Source organism: Empidonax traillii, unplaced genomic scaffold (assembly GCF_003031625.1).
Source record: "Empidonax traillii isolate 1590-97213 ecotype Southwest subspecies unplaced genomic scaffold, ASM303162v1 scaffold839:size271545, whole genome shotgun sequence".
Lineage (NCBI taxonomy): Eukaryota > Metazoa > Chordata > Aves > Passeriformes > Tyrannidae > Empidonax > Empidonax traillii.
In genome coordinates, this window is record NW_020956032.1 from 192,591 (window position 1) to 211,011 (window position 18,421).

An 18,421-nucleotide genomic window follows, 5' to 3' on the forward strand; every position below is an offset into this window, starting at 1 on the left:
CTTCATCCTGGGCTTATGACAACAAAACTGAAATACTAAATGATCAGGCTCCAACATTCACATGGACATGATTCGTTTCTGTGAGTTCATTCTTCTATTTAGAGAAAGATATTGCTGCCCTCCCTTACGCACTGACACAGTTGCCAAAATAACCGCTCTTACTAACTGGCAGCTTTAAAAGCCAGCCTGCAGCTGACTTTGAAACAGAAGGTCAGCAAAAGGAGCAACAGACTTCAATTCACAGCTTTAATGGGAGCCATTGACCACAGCAAAAGGCCTTGACTGGAGTGTCTAGTGTGTGCTTTGCACAGGCCAAAAAGTCACTTTCATACTCTTTGAACCTTTTGTATAAACCTATATATTTTTCACTCTGTGGATTTCAAGATGAATGTGCAGCCGTGTGCTAGATGTGGCTATGGGGTTTACCCTGCTGAGAAGATTAACTGTATAGATCAGGTCAGTTCTCTTTCTTTATCATTTTGGACTTTAATAAATGTACAGATTGGCACTTTAAACACAGTGCAAATCTCTCAGTTCGAAAAGTTCTTTACTCATAACTGAGTTCAGAACTGAAATGAGTTAATTATAGGTATATATTTGAAGAAAAATGCTTCAAATTCATTAAATGGATGGTAAGGATCAAATCTGAGATTTAAAACTTAACAGAATAATAATAAAATACAAATCGTGTCTGTTTTATTTTGTGATATTTCTAGACGTGGCATAAAGCCTGTTTTCACTGCGAAGTGTGCAAGATGATGTTAACAGTAAACAACTTTGTCAGCCATGAGAAAAAGCCTTACTGTCAAGCGTAAGTGTGTTTCCTTTTCTCTCTCTCTCTTTCTTTCTTTCTTTTTTTTTTTTTTTTTTAAGTTTTAATTCCCCTAATCATTTTAATGTAATGGAACATCACTGCTTGGACTCAGCCTGGTTCGATGTGTGATGTGAAATTGGGTATTGTTAGTGCCTTGGTGCATATCTTTGGGTTTTTGTGAATCACAAATGATGGGAAACACTTGTTACTGTACATAAAGCTTCCTCATTTGTCCAGTGTGTTAAAAGAGACAAAATTAAGTTCCATTTTGGTATTATGGGAAGAAAATAAACCGAACCATAAAATTCAGTGCTTTCCAAATCAGTGGTTAAGAGTTAACAAGGTTGAGCTAATCATAAAGAAAATATATAAAATGCAGATTTTTGAGTTGGTTTGTTCTAGGAAGTTTTTATTTTATAATGATCAATTCCTGTCAAATTTGTCAGCAGAAAAAGGAGAGATGACAGTTGTTTTTTATTCTATTATTCTCTTTTGTTATTAGAAACACAGCATTGATATGACGATCATTAAAATTAATTTTGCTCTAGGCACCTACTCCATGCAATAATAACTTGAATGCAATCTGAGATCTCTGTGTAAGTAGGGGGGAAAGTTATGTATAGAGGGCTGGAGGCTGGTATTGTGTGTTTGAGTGCTCAGAGAGAACCTTTGTCGTGGGCTGCCTGGAACATTCCTAATATCCTTTTTCACTTTCCAATTTTTTTAGGCATAATCCAAAAAACAATGCTTTCACGAGTGTATTTGACACACCAATAAATATGAATGCAAAAAAACTGTCGGAAATTGTAAGTGAGGTAAGAATCTTGAGGGCCAAATGTGTTGGATTTTGTTCTGCATTTTGATGATGTGTCTTGCTTTATAAATATAAATATGTGTGTTTACTTACCCCTCTGTGTTCTTTTTGAGCAGTAAGATCTTAGCTGTGTTTGAATCATAATTTTTTAAATGCTATTACTCATGAGAAAGAAAGGTTAGATCTGAATTTGCTTCTGCTTTCAAAAGGAAAAAATGGATAGGAGCTTCTCATCTGCCATATCTGAGAATCTATATGGAATCACTGCTTGCATAAACTGCCCAGAGCTTTGTGAACTTTAGCAACTAAGGAGGGGGCTACACAGCCTTGGGAAACACGAACAACCTATTTGCTTTGCGATCTCTTCAGAAACTGATTATACCCAGGTGGGACGTAGGCAAAAGTTCTCGCAAATGCTTTGTGAAGTATTTCTTGGCGAACCCGAGGCGGGTAAACCCGAAGTCCGGGGATCTTTGCGCGGATTTACTGGAGGCGTTGGGATGGATGGACGCGCTTCCCGCGCCCTTTCAGCCTCATCCAACCCCCCCAGGGCTGCTGTTCCCCGGCCGACCGCGAGGGGCGCTCGCGGCCCGCCGGCTTCCCGAACGCCGTCCCTGGATCCGCGCCGTTTCCCTGCGGACACTTCGGTTTCAAACTTAGCGTTTCTAAGGACTTAATGAAACTAAAATTACAGGAACGGCCAGTAACCGATAGATATCTCACTTCTCCACGTGGCAGTGTTTTGCTGAATGTCACGTCTTTTTGTATTCTTAAATAATATTGTTCATCGTGTGAATATATTTAGTGGGCAAAGCAATGTGTTTTAACGTGATTAGCCACCATTAAGTTGTATTTCTTCCATTACAGCATGCTAAATTCGTTCTGATGTTCTGTGTTAGCTGCACAATGTTGATGCACATTAATAGCCCTCATCAGATGCTGTGTCTTTTATTGTCTTGTACAGCAATTCTTGTGCATCAGTTTTTGCAATATCATGGGCATAACTACTCCAGCAGTGACTATCACACACTTTAAACTGTGTGTGACGGATCTGGTCAGGAATGAGTCTGGGATTACTGCAGGTTCTATTTCTGGTTTTAGGCAGTGATATGAGACTGATACTTCCAGTGCATGTGAATACACCAGGCAGACAAATTATAGCTCAAAGATCACTTTCTCTTGTTCTATACACCTAAAGCACCTTCTGTCCTTTTCAATCACATAATGAGGTTCTGTTCCAGAGAGAAAATTGCTAAGAGTAAAGCAAAGAAGCTGATTCTGCAGTACCTACTTAAAGGGAGTGCTTCTGTAGAGATTTTGTGAGGAGAAGTTTTTCATACTAATGTATAAAATAATGATAACTTGGGAAAGGTTTCACTTGCTACTGCAGTTTGTTGGTTTTTTATATGTAAGGTTATTTCTGAGGCAAAAATTAGAAAATATTTCTTCAATCCTAACATGGTGTTCTCACTTGAGTCTTATGCTGAGATGTCAACTTGAATGCAGAGATAAAAATTAAACTCACTCCCTCAACAAAGAATTTCTGTGTGAGCAGATGAATCATTTAGCTCTATGCACATCTGTGCTCAATTTATAAATGGGAATAATGGTACATACGCTCAGTAATATTTCTGTCCATTCAGTTTAAGTTTTGTACTCTTCGGGTTTTCACATCTGACGACTCAGTTCTATACCAGAGCTGTGATTTCAGTTGGATTTCTATATGCTATCATGATAAAAGTAGCAGTAGGAAAATAATGACCCAGAACTAAATATAGTAGTCATTTACATATACAGAGTTAGGATACTTAGTGGACACCGTGCAGGGAAAAAGGAGAGTAGAATATTGCTCACCTGGTAAAAGTTCTTTCATCCAATGCTGCATTGACATGTCCTGCTTAAAATTTCTTAATTATTTTCCTATTTATTTCATGCAAAAGTATCATGTAAATATCAAATTATTCTTTCAAACTGTCAGGCCATATTTCAGGTGTAATACACTGCTCCTTTACAGGAGCTCTCCAATATTAGCAGAAATCTTAGGTAGAAGCTGGGTGTGAACTAGAAAGCAGAATTTTGACCTTAGGGCTAAATGCAATCTTCACCTTGTTGGTCTCCCTTCATGTTCTTCTCTGAAGGGGAGGAGTGTTAGTATGTACTAACAAACTACTAATACAAGTCATTATATATATATATTTTTTTAAAGATAAAATATCGAGAAGAGAGTGAACAATTCAAATCAGTCTTTCAGTGGGATGCCAGGTCCAGAGAAATTGAAGGTGTCTATAAAGCCCAACAACTGGCTACCCAGGTAAGAAATATCCCCCCCAGTCCCCAAGCCACGAGCCTGCAGGAGACCAAAGATTGGCACTGGCAGTCCTCATTGTTAGAGGTTTTAGTCACAGGATTTAAGAGCTAAAAAAACCCCATTCCTTCTCATTTGACTAAACTTTTCAAGGCAGTGTAGCTCAACTATAGCTTAGGATGCAAGAATCAGAAGAGGAGGAAGAGTGTATCTGTGCAGTTGACTGGACTGCCACATGTACAGCCACGCTCTGTGTGTCTTCTCTCTACTGGCACTGGAGCTTCACAGCAAGCGATCTGATTCCCAGGGGGTGTTATTCAAGTCTCACTCCAGAATCCTAGATCCTGTCATCTAGATGTCAGTTCTTGTTACACAAGTTCTGCCTTGGCATTTTCTGAGGGGATTTGGAATGGAGGCCTTGTGCCTGTACATCTGCAGAGAGTAAATTTCACTTCCACAGCAGTGTGTTTCCTTTTTTTTCTGTCAGGTCAGCTGTTTGAGTATTAAAACAAGGGTGAAGATTGGTAGTTATTTAGTTTTTGTTTTGTAGAATGCTTACTATGCTGCCTATGAGGGAGGAAAATCGTGGTATTCGGGAACTATCCCAGATCCCGAGATGGTCAAGATAACACAGGCACAGAAGACTCTGAATGATGTAAGTGGACTGATGTTTGGAATAGCTTTCTTTTCATGGTCTATCATATTCTGAAGACTTACAAATGCATCAAAGTCAGCCTTTGGTAAGATTCACCTACAGCCTTTGCATGAAATACATTCAGAGTGTTTAATCTTTGGTAAGAGGTTACTGTAGAAGAGACTGACATGTTTACTTCTGTCAATAACAATACTTAGCTGTGGAAGTGATTAAAGTCACATAACAGTTCTATTGCCCATCCTGGATATCATACATTTATATATTTTCATAATTGAGAAGGACTTCAACTACTGACCAAACCGAGGTGACATCATCTAGCAAGTGGTGCAGTTTCAGTAGAGCAGAACTCATGATGGAAAACATCTTATTTCCATCGACTGTATTTCCATGACTGATGAAAATCACTCCTGAATTATGACTGATTGTCTATGTCCATACAATAGGTTAGTGACCCAGTCGACACAGCAAATTAACAGTGGATAATTGATACGAATGGGAAATGGTTTTTTGCTGTATGTAGGAAATAGTTTTGCCTAACAAACTTATGAGGTGTAAGTTCTTTAATTTGTTTACTTTTAAATAAAGTGACACATACCTTTAGGAAGCAGGCATTAAAAGAGGAATCACATTGAGCTATGGTGGGTTCTTCTGTAATGAGAAAACAAATTCATTTTCTAGTTTCAGTATACAGAAGAATATGAGCCAAGGAGAGGCAAAGGCAGCTTTCCTGCTATGATCACTCCAGGTTATCAGGTTGCTAAGAGAGCCACCCAACTAAGCAGCGATGTAAGTCACAGTGGTTTTTAATAATGTTTTAAACTTCTGAAGCTGGACAATCCTGGGTTCAGGCCATTCACTTTAGACATTAGATTCTGTGATGAATAGCTGTTATCCTGTTAACTCTACATAGTGAGAAAATTTAACATGATGCTGAAAACAGGCTTGACAAATTACTTGGCCTGGGAAGACACTTACATAGGATAAATGACAATATAGGTATTTCCCAAAAAATGTAGTGACTTCTGCTGGTAGTTTATCACAACCTGAAAAAGATTGTGACTCACTCTAAAATGTTCATTAAATTAATTACGTTTTTTCACAGTAATGCCTTATTCATCTAATTATTTCCATTTGAAATTTTTCACTTGCTTTATTATTTGAAATTAAATAACTGTAATATTAAAGTTATTTAATATGAAAGCTACTTAAATATATGCACAGAAAATTGCTTAGTTAGCAAAGTAACATTTCAATTGAAAAAGATCAAGTAAAAAAAAATCCTGCAGAAGTGATTTGAAAGTATTGTTACAGTATTGCATGGTTTTCTGTCTGCATTGTCATTGCAGTATGATCTTGGGGCATTATTGACTATTCTCATGACATTTTGATCAAATGTATGGCTCACATCCATCTAGTATTATTTGAAAATTTGATTATCTGGGTCCATTTCTGTCTAATTCTGAGATTAACTTAAAGGAAAATTGGGCCTTAAATATAGTGATAGCTGGACTATAGTGGGGATATAGCTGGATACAGTGGGGAGTGTCATGACTGCTGTTTTCATTTTCTCTAGAAGCTTTCTAATAGGAAATATATATTTGCTGCTTATTGTTTGTAATATGGATTTATGTGTTTTTCTCTTCAGGTAGAATACAAGCGTGGACATGAAGAGAGAGTTTCAAAGTTCACCTCTGTTGTAGACACTCCAGATATACTTCATGCCAAGGCTGGGTCACAGCTTTCAAGTGATGTAAGTGAGGCAAAATAGACTGACCTCTTTCTGACTCTCCAAGTGATTCTTAGGATATTTATAGATCACTTAAAAATATGAACATAAAGAAAAAAAATTATGTGCAATCAAGATACATTTGATTTAATTGCTCCTGAACTGTCTTGAATTTTTACAGTTGAAATACACAGAAGACTTTGAAGAATGGAAAGGAAAAGGCAGCTTTCCTGCTATGATCACTCCAGCTTATCAAATAGCCAAGAGAGCAAATGAACTAGCCAGTGATGTAAGTGTCCAAGGCAAAATCTCTTGTGGGGAAGAAAACAATACATTGTCATAAAAATTTTGGATTAAAACATTTTCTTGCAGAAATTCCGTGAGCTTTGTGGAGTTATGCTAGCAGTGCACTTCATACACAGATTTTCCAGTGACTGTCTCTTCTTGCAGGGACAAAGCTGAGTTTTATGCACAAAAAGAAAATAAGGCATTTGTGAATCAACACTCTGGATTTTTGTGGGCAAAAATGTCCCCCTTACCCAGCCTCACGTTGTATACAGCTGAGAAGAACAACAATAATGAGTCAGCTGGAGCTCTTTTGATTTCGTTCTGCCCAACTCAGTATGAGTCAGGAGGTCTGAAGTGCAGCTCTTTTACACAGCCATAATATTTCTGGGTGACCCTGTATCAGGGGAGGGCTGTGTTTGCAGAGTTCTGCTTTGCCATGTATTTCTTTGCTGTGAGTGGATCCTTACTGTTCATTCTCCTATTCCTGCTTTTGTGCTATTGCAGGATGAGGCTTGAATATGAACTTAAGAAACTGCCTTTACACAAACACATAACATAGATACACACACAAGCACATGACACGGGCATAGATTTATAAACTTTAGCTTCTACTCCACTCATTTTACTCTCCTTACTTTTCCATGTTTTTTTTTTTTTTTTAAACTCTTTGGTGTACTGATCTTTATTGGCTTTCTTTTCCTTTCCAAATATAACAAACCCACAACACTACTGTACTCTTTAATAAGCATTGTAAAAGAACTTCAGTATTGCCTTAAAATGTACAGTTAATTGTGCTTTATTATTGGAAACTGAAAGAAAGGCTCTTTTTGTTGGAGAAGATAACTTATTGTGCTAACTCAATGGAAGTGAATTTGAAACATTATTAAGAGTCATTGAGGAAAATAAGAGGAGATCTGTAATTCTGAAGGCAAAAGCAACTGACTCTTAAAAAATTAAATGTTTCTGTTTGCCTTTGATCTGTGGAAAACTGTTCATTTTGTGTCAGCAAACACACATGGTGATTAAAGGACAGCATCAAGTTACAGGCATTATTTTGACTTCAGCAAAGTCAAATCTTGGTCTAAACTTAAAGATTGATTGCCTAAAATTCCCTTGATAACTGGGGAGATCAGCATCTTTCAGAAACAAATGCATTTATTGATGGTGTTCAGGTGACTCTCTGGTAAAAAAGTGCTCTGTGGTAACTGTGAAATTATATCACAATCAGCTCTAATTTTTTTTAAACTGCTGGAGCATCAGGGATTAACCACTGACAAGCAGGTGGTGCTGAACACACTGAATTAATGGTATGGGCTGAAATGGCAAGTCCTATGTGCATTATTAAAAAGGACACCACTAGTTTTGTTTTTTACCTTCAAGTGGCATATTTGACTTGTGTAGATTGGTGGCAATGAGAATTTCGACAGTCCTTTATTGGCAACATGTGCATGTCATTGATTATTATTTATTATGCACCATCTGTTCACCAGGCTAAACTCACCCAGGTTGTTGGTTTTCTTTTTCCTGTTAGGTAAAGTATCATCAAAGATATGACAAAGAGATCAAGGGAAAAGCCAGCCATACAGCTGGAACAGATGTTACTACTGGAAGAGAAAATGTGGATCAGTATGGCCAGGTATGCAACATCCAAGAGATAACCCTGCTGGTGTTGGTCATTACTACAACTGGTTGCTCCTGATTTTAGAAACTACAGTGAGACCTATTTTCACTTTGTTTTCCTGTATGAGAAAACAAAGTTTCAAAGGAAAGGATGATGTGCAAACAGCACCATGCTCATAATGTGTAATATATTTGGCACTGGCACTTACAAGGTGAAACCACATGGTGCATGCACTGTCTCTGCATGACCCTTGTGGTAGAGTCATTCCAAAAGGTGAGCCTTGCCTGGGCAAATTTTATCTGTGTGTATGTATGCACTATACCTTTCTATTTTGGTGTTATGTAGCATCCTGAAATGTGTTTGCTTGTGGAAATGCTCCTGTTCCATGAGTAAGAAAATGTATATTCAGTCAGGAGAAAAATCAAAAGGTTATGAAATGGTAGAAAGCTGGTAGATAGTTGAGTGACTTGTCCCTGCCAGTATTTTTGCAAATCTTAGGAGCTTTGCAGCTCTCAATATGTGTGAGCAGCACTGAATCTCTTAGATTTTAGCTCTTCTACAAAAAGGATTTTATGAGCCTGACAAGCTGTAGTTCTGTATTTGTGGACCCAAATAGGCTTTAGTTATGTTTTGGTTTGTGGCATTTGTTTTGCTTTTGTTTCATTTTTAAGGTTTTGTGGTCTCCCAAAATGCATGCAAAGTTCTATTCCAATTAAGTTAGGGAAATAGCACAGCTAAATAAAACTGAGTACAGCTAAAGGGAACTTGAAAGCAATTGAATAGTGTTCCTGTATAAAGAAAACTATATGGTTAATCTCAGGTTTTTTTTGTCCTAGCTCCTCAGTAGATCCATTTACTTTGGGACTGTATTACCCTAAAACATTTGGGATTTTACATTTCTTCCCTTCTGTCCACATCTACATCTAGTGATTTGTGAAAAGCAAACCATCCTTGAACAATATGAGTTTAGAATTGTAGCAATAGAGCCTTCAATTAGTTTCTGTCTTTTGAACTACTACAAGTTTTAATAAGAATAAACAAATAAAATGAATTTGAAAAGGCACTAATTACATTTTCAAGAATTAGAATGCTTCTGTCTTTAGAATTGATTTAAGTTTTTTTTCTTTGAAAGTGTCTTTGAAACTTCAGTCACAGACTTCAAATTCAATTTGAGTTTTAATCTTCATAGATTGGATACTGATATTATTAGTCAAATAACATAGAGTCACCGAAATTAATGGATCTTTCTGAGTAAATTGTGACTTAAGATGGGCAAAGGGATTAGATTGCTAACTGTTGAGATCATGAGGTACATATATATATATATAACATGAAACAATTTAAACCTTACTGTAAAATTCCTTTGTGCTGAACACCAGTTTTGTTTGTATTTAAAAATCTTAGAAGTGGCTAGAATAATTTTCTTAACATTGGAATACTGTTTTGTAATATGAATTAGAAATTATATAAAAAAATTATTTGAGAAAGTTAGAAAAAAAAGACGTGTTACTAAATTATCAACAGGGTTTTCAAACTGTCAAAAATTTACTCAAAAATTTATCTATAGATAGATTTAAGAGCATTAATTTCACAACAATTGGGTTTTTTTAAATCAAGCAAATGGAATTTTGTAGCTTTGTTCCCTGCAGAGTTTTCCATTTTAATATCTAGGTATTTATGCTTCATTAATTAATCCCTCTTCAAAATATGTCACCGCATCAGAGAAGTTTTATTTTGGGTCAGTTAAGATGTGAAAAATGGCCATGGAAAGATCAGGTGACTTCTGTAACACCACGGAGGAAGGCTGACCCTACCTTAAACTTGCCAAGTTTAAGCAAATCTTCTGAACGCCCAAACCATTAAATATTTTTATAATATTCCAGGGAAGCTTGTATTGTCACAGAGAGAGACAAGTAGATATCATCTCTGTAAGAAATGAGGTGAGATTAGAAGAATGTATATCATTGTATACTTGAATGCTGTCTTGATCACAGCTAATATCAACCTAAACTTTTCTTGCAATGAAGCACAATTAATTTTTCAGGTGTAGTTATTTTAGCAGATAACTTTATTCTTACAAATGGTAATTTTATTGTATTTTTCATTTAAAAAGAAATAATTGAAGCAATGGACCTTCCCACTAAAAAGGTCTACGGGGCTTTGTAGTATCACCCATGGCCCCACCTGCTCATGTATGATTAGTAAACAGTATGAATTTTCTCCAGGGATATATGGATGAATTTGAAGAACGCAGAGGGAAAGGAAGCTTTCCTGCTATGATCACTCCAGCTTATCAAAATGCCAAGAAAGCAAATGAATTGGCAAGTGATGTAAGTATACGAAACCTGAATCAATACAATTCATAAACAATTAAAAACAGCAGTTTGTCAGAGCAGTGCCTGGGAGGGGAATGCTAAAATTACACTTGAGAAGTAAACAGAAGTGACATTTCACTGCATTGCTGGGAACTGAATGGCTCAGGGGATTAATAATATCCATTAATAGAAGGGGGCACAGCTCCAACTTGCATGAGGGAGGAGATGGATGTAGCAACTAATGGGGATCCCTACTGTTCGGTTAACCCTCCTGGCAAATCTGCACCTGTATTATTAATGAAACCTTCAACTGCCTTAATCATCCTGTGGACTGCTGTGGTATTCCCAGTAGTGAATAAATGGAGGATGAATGAACTGTACTGGTTTTGATATTTTGATGTATCATGCCTCCAGCACAAAGCAAGTCATATGGAGGAAAAGAAACCATAGAGTATGACACTGTCACTTCACAAAAGTGAGCTTATTCCTAGGCTGGGGATTTTTAGTTTTGAGTGCTAAACTAAAAACTTGACAAAAAGGTGGTGATGTGTGATTCTTGCATACAGCCCATCCATTAAAGAGCCTCAGTCCTGTTTGAGGACCCTGTTTCTGGCAGTGGCAAAAAATGGGTCAGTCTGTAGGTCACTGTTTGGTGACTGCTCTGAAGGGTTCTTGTGAGTGACAACCTTTGTAGTGTGGACACCTGTCCCCCACGGGGTTGTCTGAGCTGATGAGCTCAGTCTGTTTTCTGGGGAGCTAACATATGGTTGAGTCTTTCAGCATGCATTAGCCTGGACCAGATGTGAGCACTGAACTAGTGAAAGGATCAGTCATGTTCTGTTACCTGAGCTTATGACTGAGAGAATATAAAACACCTCAAATCCTCTGTGACAATCTCTATTTTGATGGCAAACTCAGTGATTTTCTATTTAAACATGGCATATTTAACCTTTCCAGGTAAAGATGGCATTTTCATAGGTTTTCAAAATGCTAATGGTCAGTAGTTTCCTTATTAGTTTGTAATACCTGGAGTGAGGAGGAGGATTGGTTCACGGAGGTAACGTTTGCACACTAGAGTTCTTATCAAGCTGCCTTACTGCTTTAAAGCCCGAGAAACTATGTGCAGGCTTGGAAAATAAAAACCCCAAACACTTTGTACTCCAGCACACATAAAATAATTAATGATTTTGTAAATTGTGAATCCAGTTTTGAAGCAGTGACATAAGATGTAGAGCATAAACATCTCCTACTATGCAAGAAATATTGATCAATATTCCCAACAGGGGTTTTGCTGGACAAAGTTTGGCAAAAAAACAGCATATGTATTATTTCTTTTCACCCATCTGAGCACAATTTAAGTCAATAACCTGATGTCTAAATTGAATTCACAAGTCCCTTATTTCAATCTTGATTTGGTAGAGAAATATGATTCCCCTAAAAACACTAAGAGTGCAAAAAGATGCAGCTTTTTGAAAAAGCTGGTTTCTACAAAAGGAGAAGTTTGCAGGACATCTGATGGCCATCTGCAGTTCTCTGACTAGAGGTCTAAAATCGAACTACTGAGAATTAACTTCAGTAATAGAACACGCAAGCTCCAACCAGTCAATAGCCAAGAAGCCGCTAGTTATCTGTTCAAGCTATGAACAACAACCAGTGCTGTTCAAACTGTGTATAAAATGGATTAAAAAAATGCTCTCTAGTAAAATGTCTTGACAGGGATTTTAGGGCTGTGGGGTTATATTTGGGTTATTTCAGGAAGTAAGTACTTGCAGTGGTTCAACGTAGCAATTTCCTTTTACTTATCAAAGCAAGAATAGGAAAAAATCTTATCCTTACTCATGAAGCAAGTCTAAATAGTAATAAGGAGAAGGTGGACATCTATTTTATAATTTTCCCTAATTCTTTTCAGATAAAATACAAGAAAGATCTTTCCAAGATGAAAGGTGCAGCTCACTTTCACTCCCTAACGGCTGAAGACAACCTAGTCCTTAAACAAGCCCAAAGTGTTAACAAGCTTGTCAGTGAGGTAAGGGCTTGAATCGATCTGTTAACAAGTTTGAGAGCAGCTCATACAAACATTTGTGTCTGAGGAATAAGGACTGCAAATATAAAAAGATGTTGTTCTTACTGCACTGTATGCGACAAAAATCATCTGTGTGTGGGCCAGTAACTGGAGAGAAAAGTTCAAGAACAGATCTTCAGGTGCTGTTTCCTGGCCTTTTTAATGATCTGTATGAAAGTGTGGGGAACTAACACCAGAAGGGTATTTCTAATTCTGACCACATGAAGAATAGAAATCTGAAAAAAACTACCCAAATCTGAATTGTGCTATTAATGTGCTGTTAAGACATAATTCACAAATGCTTTAGGATGACTTGTGTGTGTACCTCTGAGTATTTCAAAGAAGGTTTTTCTAATAATTAAAAAATAGCATGAACAAAGCCAAAATTCATACCATTCTGTTAACACAAATTTATGTTTTCTTCCATAATGTGAAAACCTGTGAGTTACTGATAATTGATTCTTTTTCTGCTTGGCAAGGGAAGATTGCTAGAGAATTCTCAGTAGATCTTGAATTATTAATTTATTTATAGTGTCATATCAGCTATAAAGCTATTAATAAATGTGAGTTTCTAGAACTTCCCCATGGCAGTTTTAAAAACTTATACTCTTGAGATGTCAAAGTATAAAACCTTCAATAATGAAAAACCCCTGGAACTAGGACTAGAAGGGGCCTCCTGGGCCAATGATTGCTGGTTCCTGCTGTTTCGACACAGTATCGTATAATCCTTCTCTTCTAATTTCTAGCCTACATTTATTCCTGTCCACTTTATTACTCCTGTGTTTTGTGCTAACATTGCCTTTTAGTTTAAAAAAGTTCTTCTCTCTGCATGACTACCTTTTTGAGATGTTTACAAATATATAATATTCTTCTCTCTGCCTTTGATTTCCCAGACTAAGCAGGCTAAATTCTTCTCGTCTCTCACAGTCTGTCACTGCAGCTGTTACAGGCTGAGTACATGTTCCTTAAACAGGAATGATTTTATAAGAGTACATAAGTTCTTGATGAGGTCTTGCTGGAACCTGGTACGTAGCACATGTAATTCCCAGTGCCTGCTCAAAGGTCTCCACATGGCTGGGTTCCTTTTGCATCTTCACTTCTTTCTGTGGTCATCCTACACATGAACAGTTTTCTCTTTCTTAGCCTTTTCAGGTGATGAGCTCTTGTAGCTGAAATTTTTACGACTACTCCTGATATATATTTAATTCCACATTGCTGAATTTAGTCCCATTTCCTTTAACCTTTTTAATATCACCCCCGATATCCTACTCTGGAGCAAAGTTACTTGATGAAAATACCAAACCTGTTCTGTATTTAAACTTATTCTGAAGAATTCTGCTGGCAAACTTCCCCTTGTTCAATCCTTCCTGCTTTTTCTCTTTTCACTTGCTCCACACTCACCTTAAAATTCCTTTGTATGTCATTGTTTTTGTTAATAATTTCCCTCATGTCAGGTCTCATACACTTTGCAGAGGTCCAAATGGATGGAATTGTTTGCATTTATTTTGCCTATAAAACAAGAACTGAGTATATGAAATTTCTCCTCATATTAATTTTAGTCACGTGCCATCTAATGAAAACTGTGTATCAAAATCTCAGAAGAGTGGGTCTGGCTAATAAAAAGTGTGAAGGAACTTGACAGAGCAGATTAAGGTTTTACCATATCTTCCCATTGTGCATTTTTTTTACTAAGGTGGAGTACAAGAAGGATCTTGAAAACAACAAGGGCTACAGCATGAACTATTGTGATACTCCACAATTCAAGAATGTGAGCAAGGTCTCAAAATTCACCAGTGATGTAAGTTCTCAGCACTTTGTGGCTTGCTTAACCTGGCAGCTGCTGGAATCCCAAGTCATCTGTGTGTGTGTGTGTGTTTCAGAGAAGTGTGCACTGGAAATGTGATTATAACTGATTTTAATCCATGTCTGCACAACATCTATCCTAGTCTGTCGTGATGAATAACTGGGGCTCATTTTAGATGGGATTATGAAAAGAACTATTATGGTATATAGATGAGAGGTTACTTACAGTGGACTGCTAACCTAGAGAAGTAGCTCTCAGTTATTACTGTTTTCTGTCATAATTATAATTTCTTTCACTGTATGTGTCCATGTCCTGACTGGAAAGTTAGGCAGAAGATACTTCACCAGAGTTCATGCCAGAGAGGAACATAATTACTATGTGAAAGTAATCAGATAATAATTATACCACTTGTATCTCATGATCCAGTTTGTTTCATACTGCCTCCTACCATTCTCTGAAATCCCAGAGAAGTAAGTCTTTTGCCATACAGTTCAAATGGTAGATTAATGTTTCTTGTCAAATCCCCCACTGGGCTTGGTGAAAGATGCTCCAAAACACCCAAATTTTGTTTATTTTTAAAGGGACAAATATTGCCTCCCTGGAACTTTTTTCTAGTATTTACTTCTATTGACGTAATATGCAGCAATAGAATGCAGAGGTATCTTCTTTATGTGGCATCCAGGTGATATGAAGAACACTTGTAAAACAGGAAACTCACAGAGGGTTTTTGTTTTTATTTTTTAAAGTACCAAGGTTGTGGACTAACGAGTTTCTCTACTGATGCAACACTAGTAGACCACAGCTGAAATAATTTGTCTCCCTACTGCAAAATATGGAATAGTACAACTGAACATATTTTCTCAGAGTATTTTTGCCTTTGTTGTTGTTGTTTGTTTTGTTTTGTGCTTTTTTTGTTTTTTTTACAGCTTAAATACAAAGAAACCTACCAGAATGAAATGAAGGGTCATTATGTAGGTGTCGGCATGGACAGGCGAATGCTACATGCTATGAAAGTTGGCACACTGGCAAGCAATGTAAGTCTCTTTTAATCACACCTGGGTGGTTGGTGCCTGCTCGTCTTTCATTTTCTTCCAGATTTAAGTTGATAGAAAACTTTAGATCATGTTTTACTGGAGATCTGAAGAACAGATATGTTGAGAAAAGGGGAGATACTGGAAACCCTTTTGTACTGATTTATAGCTCACTGTGTGGAAGAAGTTAAAATAAGAAATTTCAGTGATCTGGCATCATACTGAGATCCTTCGTTATTCTTTGACATCAGTAGGATGCTGGAAGTTGTTTGTCACCACCCCCAGGGTCAGACCTTTGCTGAAAAAAACAGTCTTTAATGAAGATTTCTGGATTCCAATTTAATTTACTGGGTTAGTCAAGAAGCTATTTCATTACATACCATTCCTTCAAGTACATTATTTACAAATCTGTAAGAAGCTCAAGAACTAAGCAGAAAGATAAAAGAGATGTGTCATAGGTGGAAGTTAAGTTAATGCTCCCACTGTTGGCATTGGATTAATTGAGGAGCTGAAAAAGAATCAATTAGTGGCTAAACTATGCAAATAATTTCATTTTCTTTGTCACTCATGACATTGAACTTACTTTGTTTCCTGCATTTAATATTAATATTATTGTTTCTCCTTTCCTCTTGACTGATTATTATTCAAACAAATGACAGCTGAAAAAAAAAGAATGATTTTTTTGTTGTTGTTGTTGTTCTCCTTGTGTTTCAGATAGCCTATAAATCTGATTACAAACATGACGGTGTTGACTACAATTACCCAGCTACTCTCACTCCTTCATACCAGACAACAAGGAAGTTGGTCCCTTTGAAAGATGTAAATAATTTCATGTTGGTTTGGTTTTTTTCTCCTATGACTTGCATAGCTCATCATCTCTCTGTAGGAGAGACTGTGATGGATTGCCTGTGTCAAATGATGATTTAATCATGAGAGCGAACAGCTAATGGTAACAAAGTTTAAGCAAAAAGCTGCAGTGTCAAGGGGTCTCAGAGGGGTAGAAAGTGCTGCCACCTCCTGTCGTTGGCTTCAGTTCAGCACAGATTGTACAGTGATGTGAAATGAGTGACTGCTGCCCTGTCCCTGATCTGTGCTGAAAAACATCTCGCCATCCTGGTCACCTTCAATGGCAGCATCAAGCACTGAAAGGATGGGGAGACTAAAGTAGCCATCTAATCCTTTGTAAATTCCCTGAAGATACGTGTTCCCATTTGAAGGGGAACTAACTGGTCACATAACTGTCCATAAAACTGCAGCCCACGCAAAAGAGATGCCCTCTGTGCTTGGGGTTGAGTTCCTGATGGAAGGGTGTGAGGAAATTCATGTACTGCTGTGGTTATATATGTTCTACAGATAAATGGAGGATGGCAGACTGTACAGCATAACATACTTTCACCTCTCACACGCACTGAAAGCTTGACTGATCTCATCTGTGACTGGGAGCTTAACCTGGGCCTTAGTTAGGATCATAATCACGAGGCATCACTTATAAAATCAACAGGAAGAGAGCAGCAGCTCTGCAGGGCGTTTCTGACCACCTAAGATGTACATTATCTGTTTCTTGCCGTTGAAATTGCAAGAAACCAGAAGCAATATAGCTTAGAGAGGTCATTAACATTAAATGAGACTTATCCGGGGCTAAATACCTCTTCCAAGAAAGAGATGGTAGCAAGAGGAGCTAGAATTGAGAACTCTGATGTTTTTGAGGAACTACTTGAGTAAAGTTCAGGGTTTGATTACTTAGTGTTTGAGAGGGCTGCATTCTTAAAGAGTTCAAAGTAAGTATGAATTCATGTCCAAAATGTATGAAACTTTTCAGCACTACCTGTGACTCTACAATTCATAGTCAGCATCTGGGTTTGAAATACGGAAATCAATTGGCCACAGAGACTCAGTTGCACTTGTCATGATCACCAGCTAGTATTTTGAAATAGTCCCAGGACTCGTCTGCTCCCTGGTAGCCAGCTTTGCTACTCTGAACTCTTTTAGGAATACAATTCTCTCACACACTAAGCAATCACAAGTAGTAATAAACACGCAGTTTAAGTTAAAAAGAAATGATCCCTTTCTGTGGATTTAAAATTCTCTCTGTCTCTGAGGAAGCAAATGAACTGTTTTAAGTACCTTGATCACTTTGGACCTGTGAGATATTTCAGCCTTTTTTTCCCAGTTTTTGTCATTCTGGCAGAACGAACAAGTTTACGTGAGGATACCTGAGATAAGAAGGTTCTCATTAAAATAGTTTCAGTAACTCAAAGTCTCTAGAAATGTATTCCACTTTACTGGAAAAAAAGTACTCTTGAGAAATGAGTTTTATGCAATGGGATTTGCAATGTTTGCAAAGTGGTGATTAACTGCAATGAATTTTAATTAAGGCCTACAGAGAATAATAATTGTGTTCTGTAGTATAGCACTGAGTTTTTTGGCAGCAACAGGTTTGAAAGAAAGCTTTGCTATGGTTTTTTAATCTTGTATAATTTGGGGCTTCTTTAGCTTATTAGTGTTGCTACAATGTTAATGTGTTAGGACTGTAGTGGGCTCCAATCCTACTGATGGCTGACATTGAAATGACTTTTTTTTTTTTTTGTACCATAAATACATATTTTTCTTTTCTCATCATCCACACAAAACTTTCACCACACAGGGAAGTTCTATGGTTAATTATTACATTACAACTCAGTAAAGAAAAAGTGTAAGAGAGTCCATTTGCTCTGTGCAGCATTATGCTGGACAGACCTCTTAATAGACAGGTACAGTGTTCCTTGTCTCAGAAAGATAAAAATGGACTAAATGATGGTTAATAATATCAGTCTTACAGCAATGATTTGGGGGACCAGCTGGTACTACATCTTTTTAAGAATTTGTGGGTTTGAGGGGGAGGAGTTATAAGTGAACCTCATTTTCAAGGTGGGATAAAAACTGTGACCTCAGACTTGGAAATTTTCAGAGCATTAACTCAGATCTAACCCAAGAGATCCTGATATTT

The 18,421-nt window shown here is 37.3% G+C and overlaps 1 protein-coding gene across 1 annotated transcript in view; it reads left to right on the top strand.

The window, feature by feature from the left end:
• Nucleotides 1-220: 220 nt before the first annotated feature.
• NRAP (nebulin related anchoring protein) overlaps nucleotides 221-18,421 on the top strand; it is a 49,739-nt gene continuing 31,538 nt past the window's right edge. The window contains exons 1-14 of the mRNA XM_027902087.1: nucleotides 221-456; nucleotides 717-811; nucleotides 1,542-1,629; nucleotides 3,835-3,939; nucleotides 4,484-4,588; nucleotides 5,267-5,374; nucleotides 6,234-6,338; nucleotides 6,496-6,603; nucleotides 8,134-8,238; nucleotides 10,449-10,553; nucleotides 12,448-12,564; nucleotides 14,294-14,398; nucleotides 15,331-15,438; nucleotides 16,150-16,254. Coding sequence (XP_027757888.1) covers nucleotides 385-456; nucleotides 717-811; nucleotides 1,542-1,629; nucleotides 3,835-3,939; nucleotides 4,484-4,588; nucleotides 5,267-5,374; nucleotides 6,234-6,338; nucleotides 6,496-6,603; nucleotides 8,134-8,238; nucleotides 10,449-10,553; nucleotides 12,448-12,564; nucleotides 14,294-14,398; nucleotides 15,331-15,438; nucleotides 16,150-16,254 — 1,431 coding nt within the window. The 5' untranslated portion in view covers nucleotides 221-384. The remainder of the gene's footprint in view (nucleotides 457-716; nucleotides 812-1,541; nucleotides 1,630-3,834; nucleotides 3,940-4,483; nucleotides 4,589-5,266; nucleotides 5,375-6,233; nucleotides 6,339-6,495; nucleotides 6,604-8,133; nucleotides 8,239-10,448; nucleotides 10,554-12,447; nucleotides 12,565-14,293; nucleotides 14,399-15,330; nucleotides 15,439-16,149; nucleotides 16,255-18,421) is intronic.